The sequence below is a fragment of the Trichomycterus rosablanca genome, chromosome 9, assembly GCF_030014385.1.
Source record: "Trichomycterus rosablanca isolate fTriRos1 chromosome 9, fTriRos1.hap1, whole genome shotgun sequence".
NCBI lineage: Eukaryota > Metazoa > Chordata > Actinopteri > Siluriformes > Trichomycteridae > Trichomycterus > Trichomycterus rosablanca.
In genome coordinates, this window is record NC_085996.1 from 5,489,373 (window position 1) to 5,508,332 (window position 18,960).

The 18,960-nt window shown below is 47.6% G+C and overlaps 1 protein-coding gene across 2 annotated transcripts in view; it reads right to left on the reverse strand.

The window, feature by feature from the left end:
• Positions 1-18,960, reverse strand: part of arid1b (AT-rich interactive domain 1B) — a 73,598-nt gene that overhangs the window by 29,936 nt on the left and 24,702 nt on the right. For both annotated transcript variants that reach the window (XM_063001728.1, XM_063001729.1), the window contains exons 4-6: positions 18,220-18,330; positions 1,183-1,426; positions 136-222 (exon numbers count right to left, since the gene is read on the reverse strand). In XM_063001728.1, coding sequence (XP_062857798.1) covers positions 136-222; positions 1,183-1,426; positions 18,220-18,330 — 442 coding nt within the window. The remainder of the gene's footprint in view (positions 1-135; positions 223-1,182; positions 1,427-18,219; positions 18,331-18,960) is intronic.

Consider the following 18,960-nt stretch of genomic DNA (forward strand, 5'->3'; position numbering starts at 1 on the left):
TGAGCTCATTTATCTGAGGCGCTGGTGAGGAGGCCGTGGAGACGCCGCAGTGGGGCGAGAACTTACCCCTACAACAAACGTGAAAGATACTCAAGTGTCCGTAATGAGCTCTGTTATATATACACGTGTACCTACCCCTCTCCTGAGACAGGGGCGACTGACTGAGGGTGGAATGAGGGGCCACATCGGATACATTCGGGGTTTGTGGAGCCATTTGTGCACCTAGAAAACACACAGACATAAGTAGAATTAAATACCTAAAATTTTTAACCTGAGTACCGGTACTTCTGTAACCAACGGCAACTCAAATCTTCCTCACCCAGCATCCTCTTCATTCTCTGTTCGAGCATCACGCGGCTAAATTGGTTTTTCGGCGGCACGAAAACACGTGTGGCCAGTTAGGAAGGACCGTAAGGACGAGCGGGTCTGAAACATGGACGTGCGCAGGCGAGTAAACGGCCTCTCGTGGTCCTCATTAGTGATATCCGGAGCAGGAAGAGCGAGGACGCGATAGTGCAGCTTCAGCTTTCAAACGGCTCAGGCTGACAATGCCCCGCGCCACAGGGAGGAGACGGGTGCTAAAGCGAGCGCAAAGTGCTAACGGAGTTTCTAAACTATTTAATGGCTAGTCTGGGAGTTCTGACTGGAAGCGCAGGAAGGTTTTCAGTAGAACGAGAATTAGAAGTCAGAGAAATGAGAAAGCGGCGCGGGCGCTGACGGTTACAGGTTCTAACGGCATCTCTAGAACAGGAATGCTAAATTTTTAGACATTAAAACTCCAAAGAGGAGTATGAAAGCTGGGATGGAATCTCTGATGCTTTCTTAATTAGTAGTACAGCTTTATTTTTCATCATGTTGTTCCTTTTTTTAATCAGTTTATCAAAGACATTTTCTCTCCGCTCTGCTATCAGCCAGCCGGGCGCCTACGATTGAGTTTCTCATCACTGTATTAATCGGGGGGCAGCTGATCACAGATGGCAGTGCGTGACTCTCGAGACCCCACCCCTAACAGGTGAAAAGAAGTGATCGAAGGACGCAACACAGCCTCAGTTGGCCTCGACTGGACTGGGTGAAAAATGCTACTTTATTTTACAAATTAAATTATTTTACACGGCACAGGCTGCCCAAAAATATAACCAAAATATTAAATGAAATGATGAGAAACGTGGACTGCTCCGTTACCTGGCACACTAGCAGGCGATATGGGTCCAGACCGTGACTGGCTGGAGCCCACGGGTGAGCCGACGGGAGACGGCGAGGGGCCGCCGCGCAGGCTGGACAGGCGGGGCGAGGCGTGAGGCGAGAACGGAGACTGGGCCGTGTTGCTCTGCTCGCCCTGGCTGCTGGTGGAACCCGAGGCGCTTACCGCCGAGCTCAGTGCCGCCTCCGTGCCAGTCGGGAGGTCGTCTATGGAGCCGGAAAGGTCCTGCCGGGAACAGACACAGAGAGGAGGGTGATGGTCCGAAGCACTAGAGGGTGGCCTCGGAGCACTAGAAGGACACGCCCGTATGTAACAGCAAATCATCAAAAACTGTAATCCAGTAATCGGGTCAACTCAAGCAATCCTGAACCACTTAAATCATCTCAATCAGATCAAAGAATTTAGATCAGCTCAGGTATTTAAGGTGGATTATACTGAACATTTAATTTAGTCTGATCCGAGGTCCCACCATGGATTGGCACCCTGTCTGGGGTAGGTTACTGCATACTGCACATTTATTCACGGGACGCCAGACCTACTGTGACCCTGACCAAGATAAACCAGTGGTGGAACGTGAAAATTATTATCAGCTCAAACTCTCTACTCTCTACTGAGGCAGCTGCCCAGGTAGGCAGTTGGCAGCAGGGCAGCTCACTAGATTTTCAGATAGACCCTTGGTCTCACAGAACCAGACATGATATCGTAAGTAACGGGACAGAATTGGGCTTAAAGGTGAATGGAATAAAGGTCTGAGAAGTGTATCTGGGGGAACTGGATATGACTAGGTTGAGAGATAAAAGTGACAATGCATAAACACTCTCTCACTGTCTTAACCGCTTATCCAATCAGGGTCACGGGGGGTTTGTGCTGGAGCCTATCCCAGCTTTTCAATGGGCGCAAGGCACACAGTAACACCCTGGACGGGGCGCCAGTCCATCGCGGGGCACACACACACACACTCATTCACCTATAGGGCAATTGAGTGCCTCCAATTAACCTGTCTGCATGTTTTTGGACTGTGGGAGGAAACCGGAGCTCCCGGAGGAAACCCACACTGACACGGGGAGAACATGCAAACTCCACACAGAAAGGACCTGGACCGCCCCGCCCAGATCCTTCTTGCTGTAAGGCGACAGTGCTACCCACCGAGCCACCGTGCACAAACACAATAATAATAATAATACCTCTCTTTTGACCGCCATGTAAATCACATCACCAAAACTGCTTTCTTTCATCTAAAAAACATAGCACGTCTACGTCCATCACTCTCCTTTTCTGCCGCCGAAACCTTGATTCATGCTTTTATTACATCCAGAATTGATTATTGCAATAGCATCCTTTATGGTACATCTAACAAAATCCTAAAAAAACTTCAGTATATCCAGAATTCAGCTGCTCGCCTCCTTACTCATACTCGCTCCCGTGATCATATTACACCTGTTCTACAAAAACTTCATTGGCTTCCCGTTGCTCAACGCATTCAATTCAAAATTCTTCTATTCACTCACAAAGCTCTCCATAATCAGGCCCCATCCTACCTCACCGACCTGCTCCATCAGCACATTCCCTCCCGTAGCCTTCGCTCTTCTGAGGCTAACCTACTGTCCATACCCTCTAGGACCAAGCACCGGACCTGGGGTGACAGGGCCTTTTCCATAGCTGCTCCATCTTTATGGAATGCTCTCCCCAAACACCTACGAGATTGTCCTGACCTGTCCAAATTCAAGTCACTTCTCAAAACTCATCTATTCAGAGTGGCATTTAACTTGTAACAACACAAAATAAATGCTTTTATTTTTGCTATTCTTTTTAATAGTTTTTATACTTAGATCACGACAGAAATGTGAAGTCCTAGATCCTAAAACTTGTAAAGTTTTCAGTTTCCTGATTGCATGTAAATCTGTCCTGCTTCTGTCTAATTTTAAGAAATTGTTCTATATTTGTTGTTCTCTCTCATAATTTAGCTAATTTTTAATGAACTGTCTTATGCTGCTCTCTTTGTTTTTATCTTAATTATTCTTGATGTTGATGTACTATTTTGATTTTGTACTATGATTTGTATGGTGTATGTACGTATTTGTTTTGATTATTTGTCTTATGTAAAGCGTCTTTGAGTATCTTGAAAAGCGCTATATAAATAAAATGTATTATTATTATTATTAATAATAATTTTACATTTTCTGCATTTAACAGACATTTTAATCCAAAGCAACTTACAGTACTGTGACACTGTATTGTCTAAGCTATTGAGGGTTAAGGGCCTTGCTTAGGGGCCCAAGATTGCAACCTGGCAGTGGTGGGGGCTTGAACCAGCGACCTTTCGATTACTAGTCTAGTTTCTTAACCACTAGGCTACAACTGCCCTGTCAATTTATAACCATATCAATAATAATAAAGAAATATAAGATGATACACAGAGTTAATGTGTTACGTCCATAATGATGATAATTAAAATAAGATCCCAGTAAAATCCCAGTATAAAATTCTGCTGGACCGGGGATGACTTTTAGAAAGTCAACCACTTCATGGTCAACCTTCACAAGGACTTTCCCCAGACAGGTATCTAGTACCAGGATCACGTCTGGCTCAGCCCGTCAATATTAATGGCATCCTTGAAACCAACCAACACGACCCTCCGTTCGGTCAGTCTGCATTTATAAACACAAACCGCCAGTTTAAAAAGTCCAGCACCACTCGTGGACTTCAGAGTGACCACGTATTTCCACACAGAGCTCCAGCACTGAAGCACTGAAGCACATGGAAACTGGAAACCCCCCACACACACACACACTCAAACAACCTGCTGACCGATAAGGTGATCTCAGCACATGAGCTCAGCTGTAAGAACCACAAAACGTCTCTGCTGAAGCTCAACGAGGAGCCATTTAGGCGAGTCCAACACGTCACGAACAAGATGTTTCACGTTTTACTTTAATCACCTTCAAAACACAAATTACATTTCCTAACTCGATGCTTGCAACACCAAAAAAGCAATAATGATCAAACATTTCTCCTTATTTCAGAAGATATTTTACCATGTACAGTCCATAACATTATTACACTCAGAAGCGTCGTCCACTTCTCTGGGCACAAGCTGATCTGAGATGGACAGTGGGGTTGAGGTCAGGGCTTTGTGCAGGCCACTGGAGTTCCTGGACACTCGATTCATTAAACCACGTCTTAGATCTTTGAGCACATTTGTGCTATTTGTCAATCTATCAATCTGTCAATCTATCTGTCTGTCTATCTCTCTATATGTCTATCTATCTATCTATCTATCTATCTGTCTGTCTGTCTGTCTGTCTATCTATATATCTATCTGTCTGTCTATCTATCTATCTGTCTGTCTATCTATCTCTCTATCTGTCTGTCTGTCTATCTATCTGTGTCTGTCTATCTTTCTATATGTATACTGTATATATACTGTATATACACACAACTATCTCTCTGTCTATCTGTCTGTCTCTCACATCTCTCTCTCTCTCTCTCTCTCCCTCTCTCTCTCTCTCTAATATATTTCACCTGTTAATTTGTGGGCAATAACAATGGAACTTATTCATTATGAGGGGTGTCCACATACTTTTGGTCATATAGCATATCTGTCGACTTATTTTAAACATAAGCTAGCTCTCACCCATGAGACCGCAGTATCTGTGGTACAATTACTAACCTAATCAGGGTCAGAGACCAGCAAAGTCCAGCAGCACCTGAACACACTGGACAGAAAATACCCGGACAGTGTGCCAGTTCCTTGCAGGGCATCACCCGTCCCTACATTTACTGACACCCAGGGGCAATTAAGAGGAGTCAAGCCTTATAAGACCAGACATGAGAAGTACATCCAAAATGCCTCTCTGACAGCGCCCAGAGGCAAGGATCGATCATGCTGCGAGGCACCCAGTCTACCAGCTGTGCTACCGCGTCGCCCCCTAAAGGTGGGTGGTGCGCTCAAAGCCCGTGCGCATTAGCCGAGACATTTTGCCTGCATGATTTATGGTGATAATTATTCAAACCCGTTAAGGCTTGGCTAGCTTAATTAATGAAGGTAATTATTTGGCCTCATTGGCGGCTCGAGCTCTCGCTGCATTTCTAGACGTGATGGAAGAAAAGATGAAACGGGAGGAGGATGAATAAATGAATGCAGACCGTCGCTTGGTGGGCCGCCCCTCCACCGTAACCCTTCTCCTCGATCCATCATTCAGCGGGGGGGGGGACGAAACCCTCAAAGCCACCGTCGACCTTCATGCTTCTGTTCCCCGTGCCTGTCCGCGACCTCCGTGGCCAATTAAAAACTCTGAAGAATAATCAGGGCTAATTGGGGTGCGCGCGCCGTCCCTCAGCACCCAAAGCGTTCCGGCAGGAAGCACGGCAAAGCCTCCATACCCCGCCTGAATGCTGATGGACCCGACGGGCCGCGGATAAGCATCAGCAAGTTTTCCTCCACTCGGCGGAAACAAAAGAGGGACGGCGGCGACGACGCAGACGACGGCGGATTCGCAGATGTACGCCAGAGCTCTGACAGCGCCGCAATTTACAGCTGACACCAGAAGCCGCGCGGCCTTTCAGCAGAGCAATAATGCAGCCAGACTCCGGAGCGGTAACAGCGTAAAGACGGAGGGGTCCTCTCCCCCCACCACGAAGCCGACGACCCGAGCGCCGGCTGACATATCGAGTCTGACGAGAGAGCGAGCGCGCTCCCCGGGCGCTGAGAACGGCCTTCAGACGGGAGAGGGATGGGATCAGACAATCGCAGGGGAAAATATTCCAGCGTCGTTCAGATTCGCTCCGGCTCTGAGAATACGACAATATCGAAAGTAACGGCCCGCCTGTACCCGGGAATGGAAAGACAGATGGGAGGTGAGATTAGGGCTTCCATCTGGGCACTAAGAGGGACTACTTGTTTGGATAAGTGTGTAGGGGGCGGGGGACTGGCTCGAGCTACCTCGATTCGACTCAGCATTCACTTTTCCACATGCGAGTGCAGTATGGTAACCAATCCACCATTTAAATTGCTGCTATCGTTTCCATTAGCAAGTGTATCCTGGTAATGGTTCCAGCGGGTCCTGCTCCATCGGGGTACATTGGGCGCAAGGCAGGAGTCACCTCGATTGAGCACCAATCCATCACAGAGCTTCAACCATTCCCCCATCATACACTATAAATCAATAAAGTCTGTCTAGATTTCTACTGGATTTCTAGCTTAGACAATATACACTGATCAGCCATAACATTAAAACCACCTCCCTGTTTCTACACTCACTGTCCATTTTATCAGCTCCACTTACCATATAGAAGCACTTTGTAGATCTACAATTACTGACTGTAGTCCATCTGTTTCTCTGTTTGTTAGCCCCCTTTCATGCTGTTCTTCAATGGTCAGGACTCTCCCAGGACCACCACAGAGCAGGTATTATTTAGGTGGTGGATCATTCTCAGCACTGCAGTGACACTGACATGGTGGTGGTGTGTTAGTGTGTGTTGTGCTGGTATGAGTGGATCAGACACCGTGTCCACTCACTGTCCACTCTATTAGACACTCCTACCTAGTCGGTCCACCTTGTAGATGTAAAGTCAGAGACGATCGCTCATCTATTGCTGCTGTTTGAGTCGGTCATCTTCTAGACCTTCATCAGTGGTCACAGGACACAGAATTTGGCATAACAGTGGTATTGTGGTAAACACAGGCTGAACTGGTGCATGCCAAATGAGGTAGAGACAGAATTTGGCACAACACTAGCTTGCCTCTCTCTTTACCAATGCTTGTGTCGCACCTTGACCTGACAGTAGGAGTCGCTGTTTCTGCTGTAAGGTGGCGATTCTTCCTGTAAACCTCCTCCATCCAGGGCCAACTGTGTCAGCTGAGCGTATGGACGGATATGAGCGTACGTCTGACTGCTGCACCACCCCAGTACTGAGAACGATCATTTTTAAACAGCCTTGAGGCTCAACTGTTCCATGAATAAATCACTGATGTTTGCGGCTCTACTTGTACGTTACGTGTAAAACACACTCTTGAGACTCTTTAATGCTGATTCCAGCGAACACCTCCTCCTAAATCCCAGAGGAACAAGACGTGCTCGTCAGAACAAAGAAAAAGCCGAAATAAAGAAAGAAAGAAATAAACAGTAAAGCTGGGCTGCTTCCAAGACTTTCATTATCGCTGATGCGGAGCGTGAAAAAGCGGCATCATTACAGCGTTTTAATTGCCTCGCCTCGTTCTTTTACACGCTAATCGATGAGAGAGCGAGTCGGCGAGACCCCTACCCTCCACCAGCCGAGCCAACGCCGTGCCAACTAGCGCCGCTGTCTGCTGCCTTGGTAACGGTTTCTCAGATGATGCTGACAGGATGCTTTTCTCTGTTCTTGGGTTGGAAGTCCTTTGATATCCGTCCAGCTTTTTTGTGAACATGTTATGATGTCATAATTTGCCTTTAAATTTTCTACCTAAAATGAAAGTGGTGCTCAAGTGTCTAATACGCCAGTGGTCCCCCGGTACCAGTCCGTGGGTCATTTATTACCGGGCCGCACAGAAAGAATAAATAATTTGAGATCACTGCAAGAGCAATGGAATTTCCAACACACTTCGGGTGCTATTGTCCCCAATCACCACTAGGTGGGAGCAGCGTAGATTCCCAGTGATTTTCCATAATTTGTGAGTAGTGTTATTCTATTTTAAATCCCTCCATCCCCGCCGGTTCTTGAAATTATATCTTATATGAAACCGGTCCATGGTGCAAAGAAGGTCCGCTGAGTATTACGCTGTATTCAAGTTCGAACCTATGCCAGAGATGCTATCGGTCAGCCGGGCGTCTACACAGGACGATGGATTAGGCGCCCTGTCCAGGGTCCAGGGAACCGGACCTGCCGTGACCCCGACCAGAATAAAGTGGCTGATAAGTCTTAATGCTTTCTGATTAGGAGCAAGAACCCCACCCAAACAAGTGAAGAGAATCATTCGGGGTCTTTACATTTTCGGCATTTAGCAGGCGCCTTTATTCAGAGCGACTTACAGTGAGCAAATAAAAACTGCAACAACCTGGTAGTGGTGGGACTTGAACCAGCGACCTTCTGGTTACTAGGCCAGTACCTTAACCGCTAGGCTACTACTGTCCTTTAGAGGTACTTCACAATATTAGAAAGTGATAAAATATGCTCCCATCCCTCCCCAACCCCAGCAAATTAGTCAAACTAGTCAAGTCCAATTTCCCATTGCACCTGCAACACCCACACTGGTTCGGAAAGGGCAGCAGGCTAGCACATGCTTCCTCCGACACATCTAAAGCTGCCGGTTTGTGAAAAGAAGCACGTTTTTATTCCTGCATCTGTTTTTAACTAAACAATTCCAACAATTTGGAAAAAATTGTTATTATTAAAGCTTTTTTTTCGTCTGGCTGCCCACATATTTTTTAGGCGTCGCCACAGCGGATCAGGTGTGTGTACCTAATTTTTACACTGGATCCTGGCTTGGGACCAGCACTGAAAATGCACTGACAAGTGCACCTCCCAATGTCTAGGCTGTTCAGCCACCACAATACCCTCCTGTGTGGACACCCAACCAGCTGATAGTAATGCTGAGATTCGAACCCCGGATCTCAGACATAGTGGCCACTGCACCACCCTAGCGCCCATTATATATAACTTTGCAGCATGTCTTTCTAACGTTTTGCGAGTGGTTATGATTGAGTACAGCTCATGATTTCACCGTTCCCATTCATACATGGATCGTAGGAGCACGTGGAACAGTTGTCGCTGTCAAGTTTGCTAAAGAAATCTAATCTGTCACCAAATACTAAAGGAAATTTGTGTGAATGTTAAGATGCAGTTCAAGAAGCCATAAAATTAGAAGCAGCTGGAACATGAGTGCCATTGCTTACGGTCGAGTGAGCTTTAAAATAACACGGGCTTAAAGGCTGCTGTGGAAAAAGAAAAAGACCCCCCCCTTCACACACACACACACGTACGTTTTTCTTTTCCCTTTGTTCTGAGCAGAACCGAGCGGTGCTAAACTGACGCCGATTTGATGAGCTGTTAAGATGATAAGAAAATCCAGGCTGCCTACACACACACACACACACACACACACACACTCACGCAGCTATCATCCATCACCGTGTCCCTCTGGGCCATGCCAAGCCAATGGCGTCACGCCTCCCCATCCCCCTCGACGCCCCCCTGCCAAGCGCTCAGCCAATCAGCTCGCGCCGGCGTCTGCCTCATCAGCAGGACTCCGGCGCCCCTCGCTCTCCCTCCCGTATCTTCCACGCTCGTCCTAATTACGGAGAACGGGCCGCGCAGCTCGGAGCCGAGAGACAAATCAAAGCTGAGCCGGGGGTGATGGGAAGGAGACGAGAAAGCAGGGACGAACGGAGGAGAGGAGGAGGGAAGCGCCGATACCGTGAGCCCTGGTCCCCCCCTTCCCGAACGCCCCCCATACCCCCCCGACACACAGGGAGAGACGAGACTGGAACCGAAGCCAGAACGCGCTTCATGTTTCAAAAGAGACGATCAGCAGAGTGTGAAAGGATGACACACACACACTCTCTCTCCGACACCCCCCGCCCCAACCACCCCACTCTGAACCCCCTTCCCAAAATAATCCAGCTCTTCTCCACACACTTCTCCGCATCAATTATCATGCGACTATAGCTGAGACTTCTCTGTGCCTGTGTAAACATGGATGGTTTAACTGCCCACGTTAAATAAAACATGGAACAGTGGCCACTATGTCAAGGTCTGGCATAAAATCCCCTTGTCCTGATGGTCAAATCCAGAAAAACACCAGCTATTGTAAATCAACAGCGGATGGAACGTGGGAGGTGCTGTCCACAGTCGAGCAGGCTGCACATCACCAAGATTTGAGAGCCTGCAGGTTCCTGGAGATGAAAGAAGATTCTGTACCTGCTTAGGACCTCTAAGCTCGTAACCATGTAGAGCTCGTTTGACTGTGGCCCTTGTGATCAGAAGATCTAGTCAGAACACGTGTCCTACACCGAGTTCTCGAGTCCAAAACACAGAGAGGGGAAAAAAAGCGCTAAAAGATGGTCGGTGTGAGGACCATTTACATTCTCAGCATTTAGCAGACGCTTTTATCCAAAGCGACTTACAGTAGTGTGACTGAGTCTGAGCAATTCAGGGTTAAGGGCCTTGCTCAAGGGTCCAACAGTGGCAACCTGGCAGAGGTGGGGCTTGAACCAGCGACCTTTGGATTACTAGTTCAGTATCTTAAACGCTAGGCCACAACTGTCCCATGAGCACCAGCTCGTGTTTAATTTAACCTTGCTTTATAGGAACGCTTCGATCTAATAAATCCAAACCCAGAAGAGCATTTCACATTCCCTTTAATACAGGATGATGTAGAAGCATCGTGAACGGAGAGAAACACACACACACACACACACACACACACACACGGAAAATACAAAGGACCAAATATGAGCAGCTACCTAGAAGGTCTTTATTTTACCATCCCATAAACATGGACCATTCCACCGAATCAGTGCCATTTCCATTCCCAGGTCATTATATGTATAAATGTATATAAAGATTTACTTTAAAATGCATTTTCTAACTGAGCAAAGTGTCCCGCACGTTGATCTGATTGCAAATTTAGGAAATATAATTTAATACGTTCATAAAAACCCCAAATATTTATTTATCCATAATATGGTTTAAATCCATGTTTTAGTCACGTCCCCGGGTTTCACTCAGTCCTTTCACACATTCATCCTTCTGAAAATAAAAATGTGGAGATATTTAAATAAATCGAGATACACAGCGTTTGAAGACCCCACCCACGTAGTCCGGTCATCCCACCCTAGCAGAAACATGTCTGATGCAGGCAGTGCCAATTATGCCTGCTAGATGGCACCAAATCGACCGGTGGCAATGCCGAGTTTCAAACCGAGGAGTTCAGAATCTCGGCGCTGGTGTGCTAGTGGAATATGGACACTGGTCACTGGTCATTAAAGCCTCAGTTCCAGAGCTGTTTAGTGGGGCTGAGGTCAGGTCAGGGCTCTGTGCAGGACACTGGAGTTTCTGTAAACCGAGCTTTGTGCACAGGGGTGCAATCAGGCTGGAACAGGAAAGGGCCTTCCCTAAACTGTTGCAGCAAAGTCGGAAGCATAAAATTTTCTTCATGTAATTAATTTATTACGCCTGTTAGCAATTGTTGTGGCTGAAACACATGAATTAAAAATTAGAAGGGGCGTCCCAATACTTTTGACTATATAATTCTGCTTTAGGTCCTGGCAGATCATTTTTTAGGAGGTCGTGGGTGGAGGGGGTAACAAGATGAACCTTGCCCGGGTTTCCGGTGTGCTGGGGCCGTCCCCGAAAAGCAACACCTACATCAAGTCTCCGGTAACCAAAAATAGTCCACAAAGGGAAAGCACCGGCGCATTATTTATTCACTCAAAACGACACAGCTCAGAGGGGAATAAATGAACGGTGTGTGTGTGTGTGTGTGTGTGTGTGTCAGAGAGAGAGAAGATAGAAAACGCTGCCACGCCGCTGCACCAGACATTCATCTACTTCAAAGCGTGCAGCACGCCGAGCTGTTTCCTTCTGATGTTCCCCGGGTTCGATTCTCAGCTAATTGGCTCTTAAATCCAGGGTAAACAATGCTGATTTATTCGCTCCTTTATTCCGTTTGAACTCGTCGGCGTTCGTGCCGGCGAGTCGTCCTCCAGCAGCCGGTGCGAAAGCGAGACTCGGCTCGAACAGAAGCCGACGGAAAGTGTTTTTTTTCTTTCTTTTTTTTAGGTTCGAGATGTCAGAGCTGAAAGCTAACAGGAAGAGTCAGAGCGATGAAAGCGAGCAGGCGTCATCACTTCAGTCTGCAGCGACAGACTCACTGTCCGTTTTATCAGTTCCACTTACCATATAGAAGCACTTTGTAGTTCTACAATTACTGACTGTAGTCCATCTGTTTCTCTGCATGCTTTGTTACCTCCCTTTCATGCTGTTGTTTAATGGTCAGGACCCCCACAGAGCAGGTATTATTTAGGTGGTGGATGATTCTCAGCACTGCAGTGACACTGACATGGTGGTGGTGTGTTAGTGTGTGTTGTGCTGGTATGAGGTTGGAGTTTTTAAACACCTCACTGTCACTGCTGGACTGAGAATTGTCCACCAACCAAAAATATGCAGCCAACAGCGCCCCGTGAGCAGCGTCCTGTGCCCACTGATGAAGGTCTAGAAGATGAGCAACTCAAACAGCAGCAATAGATGAGCGATCGTCTCTGACTTTATATCTACGAGGTGGACCGACTAGGTAGGAGTGTCTAATAGAGTGGACAGTGAGTGGACACGGTGTTTAAAAACTCCAGCAGCGTTGCTTTGTCTGATCCACTCATACCAGCACAACACACACTAACACACCACCACCATGTCAGTGTCACTGCAGTGCTGAGAATGATCCACCACCGGTCCAGGGGATTCTTGCTTTGCGCCCAGTGTTTCCCTGTGCCACAGAACCCACAGCGACCCTGACCAGGATAAAGCAGTTGACGCCCCTTCAAAAGACTGGCAGTTTGGTCATTAGTACTGAGCATTAATTTATTCATTCATTGTATGTTTTACCATCGTTTTATCCTGGTCAGGGTCGTGGTGGGTCTGAGTCACTGAGTGAACGACAGGAAACACACCGGACAGGCGGGCAGTCCATCACAGGGCACACACCCACACACACAGGGGGCAATTTGTAGTAGCTCCAGTTGACCCGACTGCATGTATTTGGAGTTGTAGAAGGAAACCAGAGCACCCGGAGGAAACCCTCACAGCCACATCTCACCCACTAAGCCCCCACTGCCCTTGACTTGTCTCCGTGAGAAATCACTCGGCGTGCAGCGCTAGATGCGACCGAAATTGAGACGCCTGGATCCGTTCTGTCACCGCCGCCACCGAACTGGCGCCGCAGATGTAAAGCCGGCGAGTCGTTACCGGCCTATTTATCATTCGCTACACATAAACAGTCGACTGATTACGAATTCCATTAGAGGAATAATTTGATGAGACATCAAGAGGAGCCTCGCGCGCATCCACCAGCGCCGCTGTGCTCCGTGTGTTTCCATGGCAACACCACCCGCAGCATCCCCACTTCAAAGACCGGGCTCGGACTTCAGAGGGAGGCCGTGTGTGTGTGTGTGTGTGTGTGTGTGTGTGTGTTTTCCCCTTTTCCTACCAATTTATTCGCATCCAGTTCTCCGTCCAAACTTTGGTGATGGCGAAGACTTTTGAGAGTAAAATCAAAAGCATCCTCGACCAAATCAAACCTGACGTCTCACTCGAGGTCCAGATAACCAAACTGTGGCGCTTTTATTACCGGCACATTATAAGAGGGACCAATTTAATGGAAAAGACGTGTAATTGCACCTATTTAGGGACAGTGGTAGCCATGCAGCCACTGTTGGGCTCTTGAGCAAGGCCCTTTACCCTCAGTTGCTTAGACCTGGGTTTAGACAAAAAATGGGTCGCATATAGACAAATTTTATGCTTGGAAGTGTTGAAGATAAAAGAGGAAGAGGACGGCCAGCAACGAGGTGGACGGATACAGTCCAATTAAGAAGCTGTAAAGACTCGGAAAATGGGATGTTCTGGAAAAACACCACCTACACGATCAGCAGGAGTCGGAATTGACATGACGACACTTAATAATAATCAATAAATATTTACATTAGCGACATTAGGCGGACGCCTTTATCCAAAGCTTCAAAAGACCCACATTTTGTCTATGAATGCAGTACAGAACTGTGCACGGAGGACCACACCCCCTACCGCAATGCTTTCCCAACACCGTGCAGGCGCCACCAACCAGCCAGCAGAGGTCGTAATCGCACCAGTCTGAGAGAGAGTCCCCGTCCGGCTTAATCCCGCACCTATCTGAGCAACAGGCCAATCGGTGTTCATGTGGCTGCTCAGCCTCAGCCGGCAGGGCAGAGCTCTGGTGTACGGCGTGTGTTTTTACCGCTGCGCCACCTGAGCAGCGTCTAGGAATTTTTAACACAACCCAGGCAACACAAACAAAGCATCTTACTCTCCCTTGTTATGTTCTACGACCTGGTCCCACTGTGGTTTACAAGATGTAACATAAACCCTCCACAAGGGGGCGTTAAAATTAGTTTCTCTGTGACCCATTTTTTTTATCTGAACAACCCTGGTCTAAGCAACTGAGGGTTAAGGGTCTTGCTCAAGGGCCCAACAGTCTGGCAACCTTGTGATCACTAATTCAGTACCCTAACCAGCTGCCACTGTCCCAAATCACCGGGCCCATCGCCCATGACATTTCGAACTCGTCGGTTCAAATCTCAGCTCTGCCATCCGGCTGGGCGGCCATATGAACAGCGATTGGCTCGTTGTTCATACAGGGTAGGAAGCCGGACGGGACCTCATAACTGATGCAATTACGACCTCTGCTGTCAGGGTCAGGGTGTGTCTCTCCGTACACAAAGCTGATCCGCATATGAACTCGCCTCGTGCGGGTCAAAAGATGCAGTCGGGTTCTGCACACGTGTTGGAGTGTGTCAGTCTCGCTCTCCTCAACCAGGGCGGGGATCGACATCAGTAGAGACGGAGCGTAATGCAATCGGGTAATTTGGACGCGCTGATCGACTTCTGAATCCTGCCTTCAAGCTCACGGTCAAGTGTCCAAATACTTTTGGCCATATAGTGCACTTGAACAAAATAGCTATTGAGCGACATGTTAATCAGGGCAGCTTTAACAGCAGTTTATTAGATAATCAATAAATTAAATAAACACCAAACGTACGTTTTTATTGGTCGATCGCTAATAGAAGATAAAAATGCCCGTCCTTCCATCACACACAAACGAGCAGCGCCGAACTGGGTCAGAGTTCAATCGGCTTCAACAGGCGGTAAAGACCGACCGTCACCGAAATCTTCGAGGTAGCGCAGCGGTAAGGTAAGCGGCGCCGCTTCACATCGTTGGAAACGACGGCCTGACAGACGATAAAAAGCGACGGTGCGTAAACGCTGTCAGAAACGCTTCAGGTTCGACCTGTAGTAACCTCACATCTCACATTATGAGGCAGGAGTTTCTGAAAGACTCACACACACACACACACACACACACACGTTTCCACCTTCCTTCTCCTTCCTCTTGGCAGGGTTCAGTGGACCAACGGGCCGGAGCGACACACCGAGATTTAAAAATATCTCGGCAGAGAAAGCCAGCGAAATGACATCAGCAAACCCTAATTCTGGACGCTAGATGACCACAGGTGACCTTTCTTTTCAATGCCAAATTCCCACAGAAAAACCTTCATCAACAAGTGTATTTGAATACAGTGAATACAGTTCAAGCAATTGAGGGTTAAGGGCCTTGCTTAGGGGCCCAACAGTGGCAACTTGGCAGCAGTGGGGCTTAAACCAGCAACCTTCTGATTACCAGTCCAGTATCTTAACCACTGCCAACAGCGACAATAGAATAGAACAGAACGCCTTTATTTGTCATCTACACCGATCAGCCATAACATTAAAACCTCCTCCTTGTTTCTACACTCACTGTCCATGTTATCAGCTCCACTAACCATATAGAAGCACTTTGTAGTTCTACAATTACTGACTGTAGTCCATCTGTTTCTCTACATGCTCTGTTAGCCCCCTTTCACCCTGTTCTTCAATGGTCAGGACCCCCACAGGACCACCACAGAGCAGGTATTATTTAGGTGGTGGATCATTCTCAGCACTGCAGTGACACTGACATGGTGGTGGTGTGTTAGTGTGTGTTTTTAAACACCTCACTGTCACTGCTGGACTAAGAATAGTCCACCAACCAAAAACATCCAGCCAACAGCTCCCCGTGGGCAGCGTCCTGTGACCACTGATGAAGGTCTAGAAGATGACCGACTCAAACAGCAGCAATAGATGAGCGATCATCTCCGACTTTACATCTACAAGGTGGAACAACTAGGTAGGAGTGTCTAATAGAGTGGACAGTGAGTGGACACGGTATTTAAAAACTCCAGCAGCGCTGCTGTGTCTGATCCACTCATACCAGCACAACACACACTAACACACCACCACCATGTCAGTGTCACTGCAGTGCTGAGAATCATCCACCACCCAAATAATACCTGCTCTGTGGTGGTCCTGTGGGGGTCCTGACCATTGAAGAACAGTATGAAAGGGGGCTAACAAAGCATGCAGAGAAACAGATGGACTACAGTCAGTAATTGTAGTACTACTTTTATATGGTAAGTGGAGCTGATAAAATGGACAGTGAGTGTAGAAACAAGGAGGTGGTTTTAATGTTATGGCTGATCGGTGTATACATATACAGGTGTACAGCATATCCCAGCTCGTTTGGAAGCTGGAGTCAGAGCGCAGGGTCAGCCATTGGTTAAGGGCCTTGCTCAAGGGCCCAACAGTGGCTGCATGGCAGAGCTGGGATTCAAACTCTCAACCTTTCAATTGATAACCCAAAGCTCTACCCACTAGGCAGACGTTTGAACTCGAGAGCTCGAGATCTCATCCCTGGTGTGCTAGTGTGTTTAAATCCTTCTTTAAAACAAAAGAAAATAAGGACATTTCTTCTTCTGTTGGACCTCCAGGTCCTTCTGAAATCACGAGATACGAGCTACAAAAGGAAAACAGAATTTTACTGGAGCGCTACGACGGATCCGATTGGCTCCGAGGGCCCGAGAACCCGCCGAGTTCCAGGCCGAGCGTCCAATCGTAGGCTGACAGCTCGGAGCGGCGCGGCGCTGAGAGCCAGCAGAGGAAGTGCTGCAGTCTGAGAGGAATGTATAAACACGCGCCGCTGCTCTTTTCTCCTCAACCCACTCTGATCTGATCTACAGAACCAGACCGAAAATACTGAACGTTTTTACACTTGTGCTTATATAAATATAAGAACATAAATGTTTGTGTTTATGTTTATGAGCAAAACATCTGACCAGAATGATCTGGTCCGAATCGAAGCCACATTCTACATACAACAGATTACTGACCATCACATGGACGGTTTTTAACATTAGATTACATTTTTGGCATTAGCAGACACCTTTATCCAAAGCGACTTGCATTACAGTACAGTCTGAGCAATTCAGGATAAAGACAGCAGCAACCTGGCAGTGGTGGGGCTAGAACCAGCATCCTTCGGATTACTAGTCCAGAACCTTAACCGCTAGGATACAGTAGGTCATCACCGTGCATATTTTGGAGTGGTCATAATGTTTCGATTCATCATTGTATATCTCAGAACATAATGGGTCTGTTCGAAAACCTAGTGAGCTGCCTCAGTGGAGAGGATTCTAATAAGTCATTGAACTCTCAGTTTAACAAAATGGTTAAACTGTCCCTGATGAGCCCGAATTTACAAATAAACGACACTTGTGCACCTTTATACAGATTAAACATCTTTGGTGTCCAGGTGGCGAAGCGGGATATTCCGCTAGCATACCACCTGCCGGCTGGGCGCCATCTAGAGGGCATAATTGGCAGTGCCTGCAGCAGACACGTTTCCGCTAGGGCGGGATGACCGGACTATGTGGGTGGGGTCTTCAAACGCTGTGTAAGGACCCTGATTAGCCCTGTGCAGGGTGCGTAGGTGAAAAACAGGGCTGCGGGCGGGTCTGAGGAGGCGTGAGCAGCAATATACCCTCCTAGACTGCAATCAGGGATCCACCTGCAGCGGAAGACAGATTGACTACGATAAAATTGGGAGAAAATGGGTGAAAATGCATAAACAAAATAATGTATTTACACTTGAACAGAACTCTGTTGGTTGCTCCGCATTCGTCTGCCGTATTTGTAGTTTTTTGTGAGAAAAGTCGCGCCGCACTGAATGCTGGGATTGCCCTCAGCGCTGAGGAGGCGTCGGACGCTCCCTCGTTATTCAGTCAGATCATCACTCCGAATTAAGGCGCCTCAGTAGGAGCATTGTAATGAATCTGAGAATTTAGACACGCCCTCTTCTCAGGAGAGTAGGATGATGGGAAATGCGTCTGTGTGGAGAGAGATCACCGGGTTTGTACAATACGTTTTGCACTAGAACTCACTGGAAGGCTCGACGGTCGATCCTGCTGGTTCAGGCCCATCTCATCGTGGTTGGGTTTCCCAGGAGTCATTGCAGGCTGACCTCTGCCACTGTAGGCCTCCTGAGGAGCTTCCTGCACAGACAGAGCGACACGTCCACGTTCAAGTACTGATAGATTGTGTTAAATCTGTCCCACAGAATCCCACAGTGGACACTCGCTCTTCACCCACTCACCCACTCACTCCCAATAAACCTGTCTAGAGCCCCACTGTGGATTTCTTATTCACTTACTCGCCCATTTACTCATTCACTTATTCACCTATTCAATCATTCACCCATGTACCTGTTCACTTTTACCATTCACCTACCCATCTAACCATTCACACAAGTGTGTGTGTGTGAATGAATGCACACCGTTGACAATGTGACCAAGACATCATGACTCCACCAATCTCACCCGCTTAAGCATTTAAACCGCCTTAAAACCTGAAAGAAACGTATGCCTGACACATTCAACTATAGCAATAACCTGCAGCAATAACAGTCTCCCCTCTCTTTGGAAGTCTTCGGAAGGATTTTGGAGTGTGTCTATAGAAACGTTTACCCATTTAGTCAGAAGAACGTTTGTGAGGTCAGACACTGATGTCGGACAAGAAGTCCTTTTATCCAAGGCGACTTACAGTCAGAGGGTTAAGGGCCTTGCTCAAGGGCCCAGCAAAATCAACCTGGCAGTGGGGGTGTTTAAACAGGTAACCTATTTTGT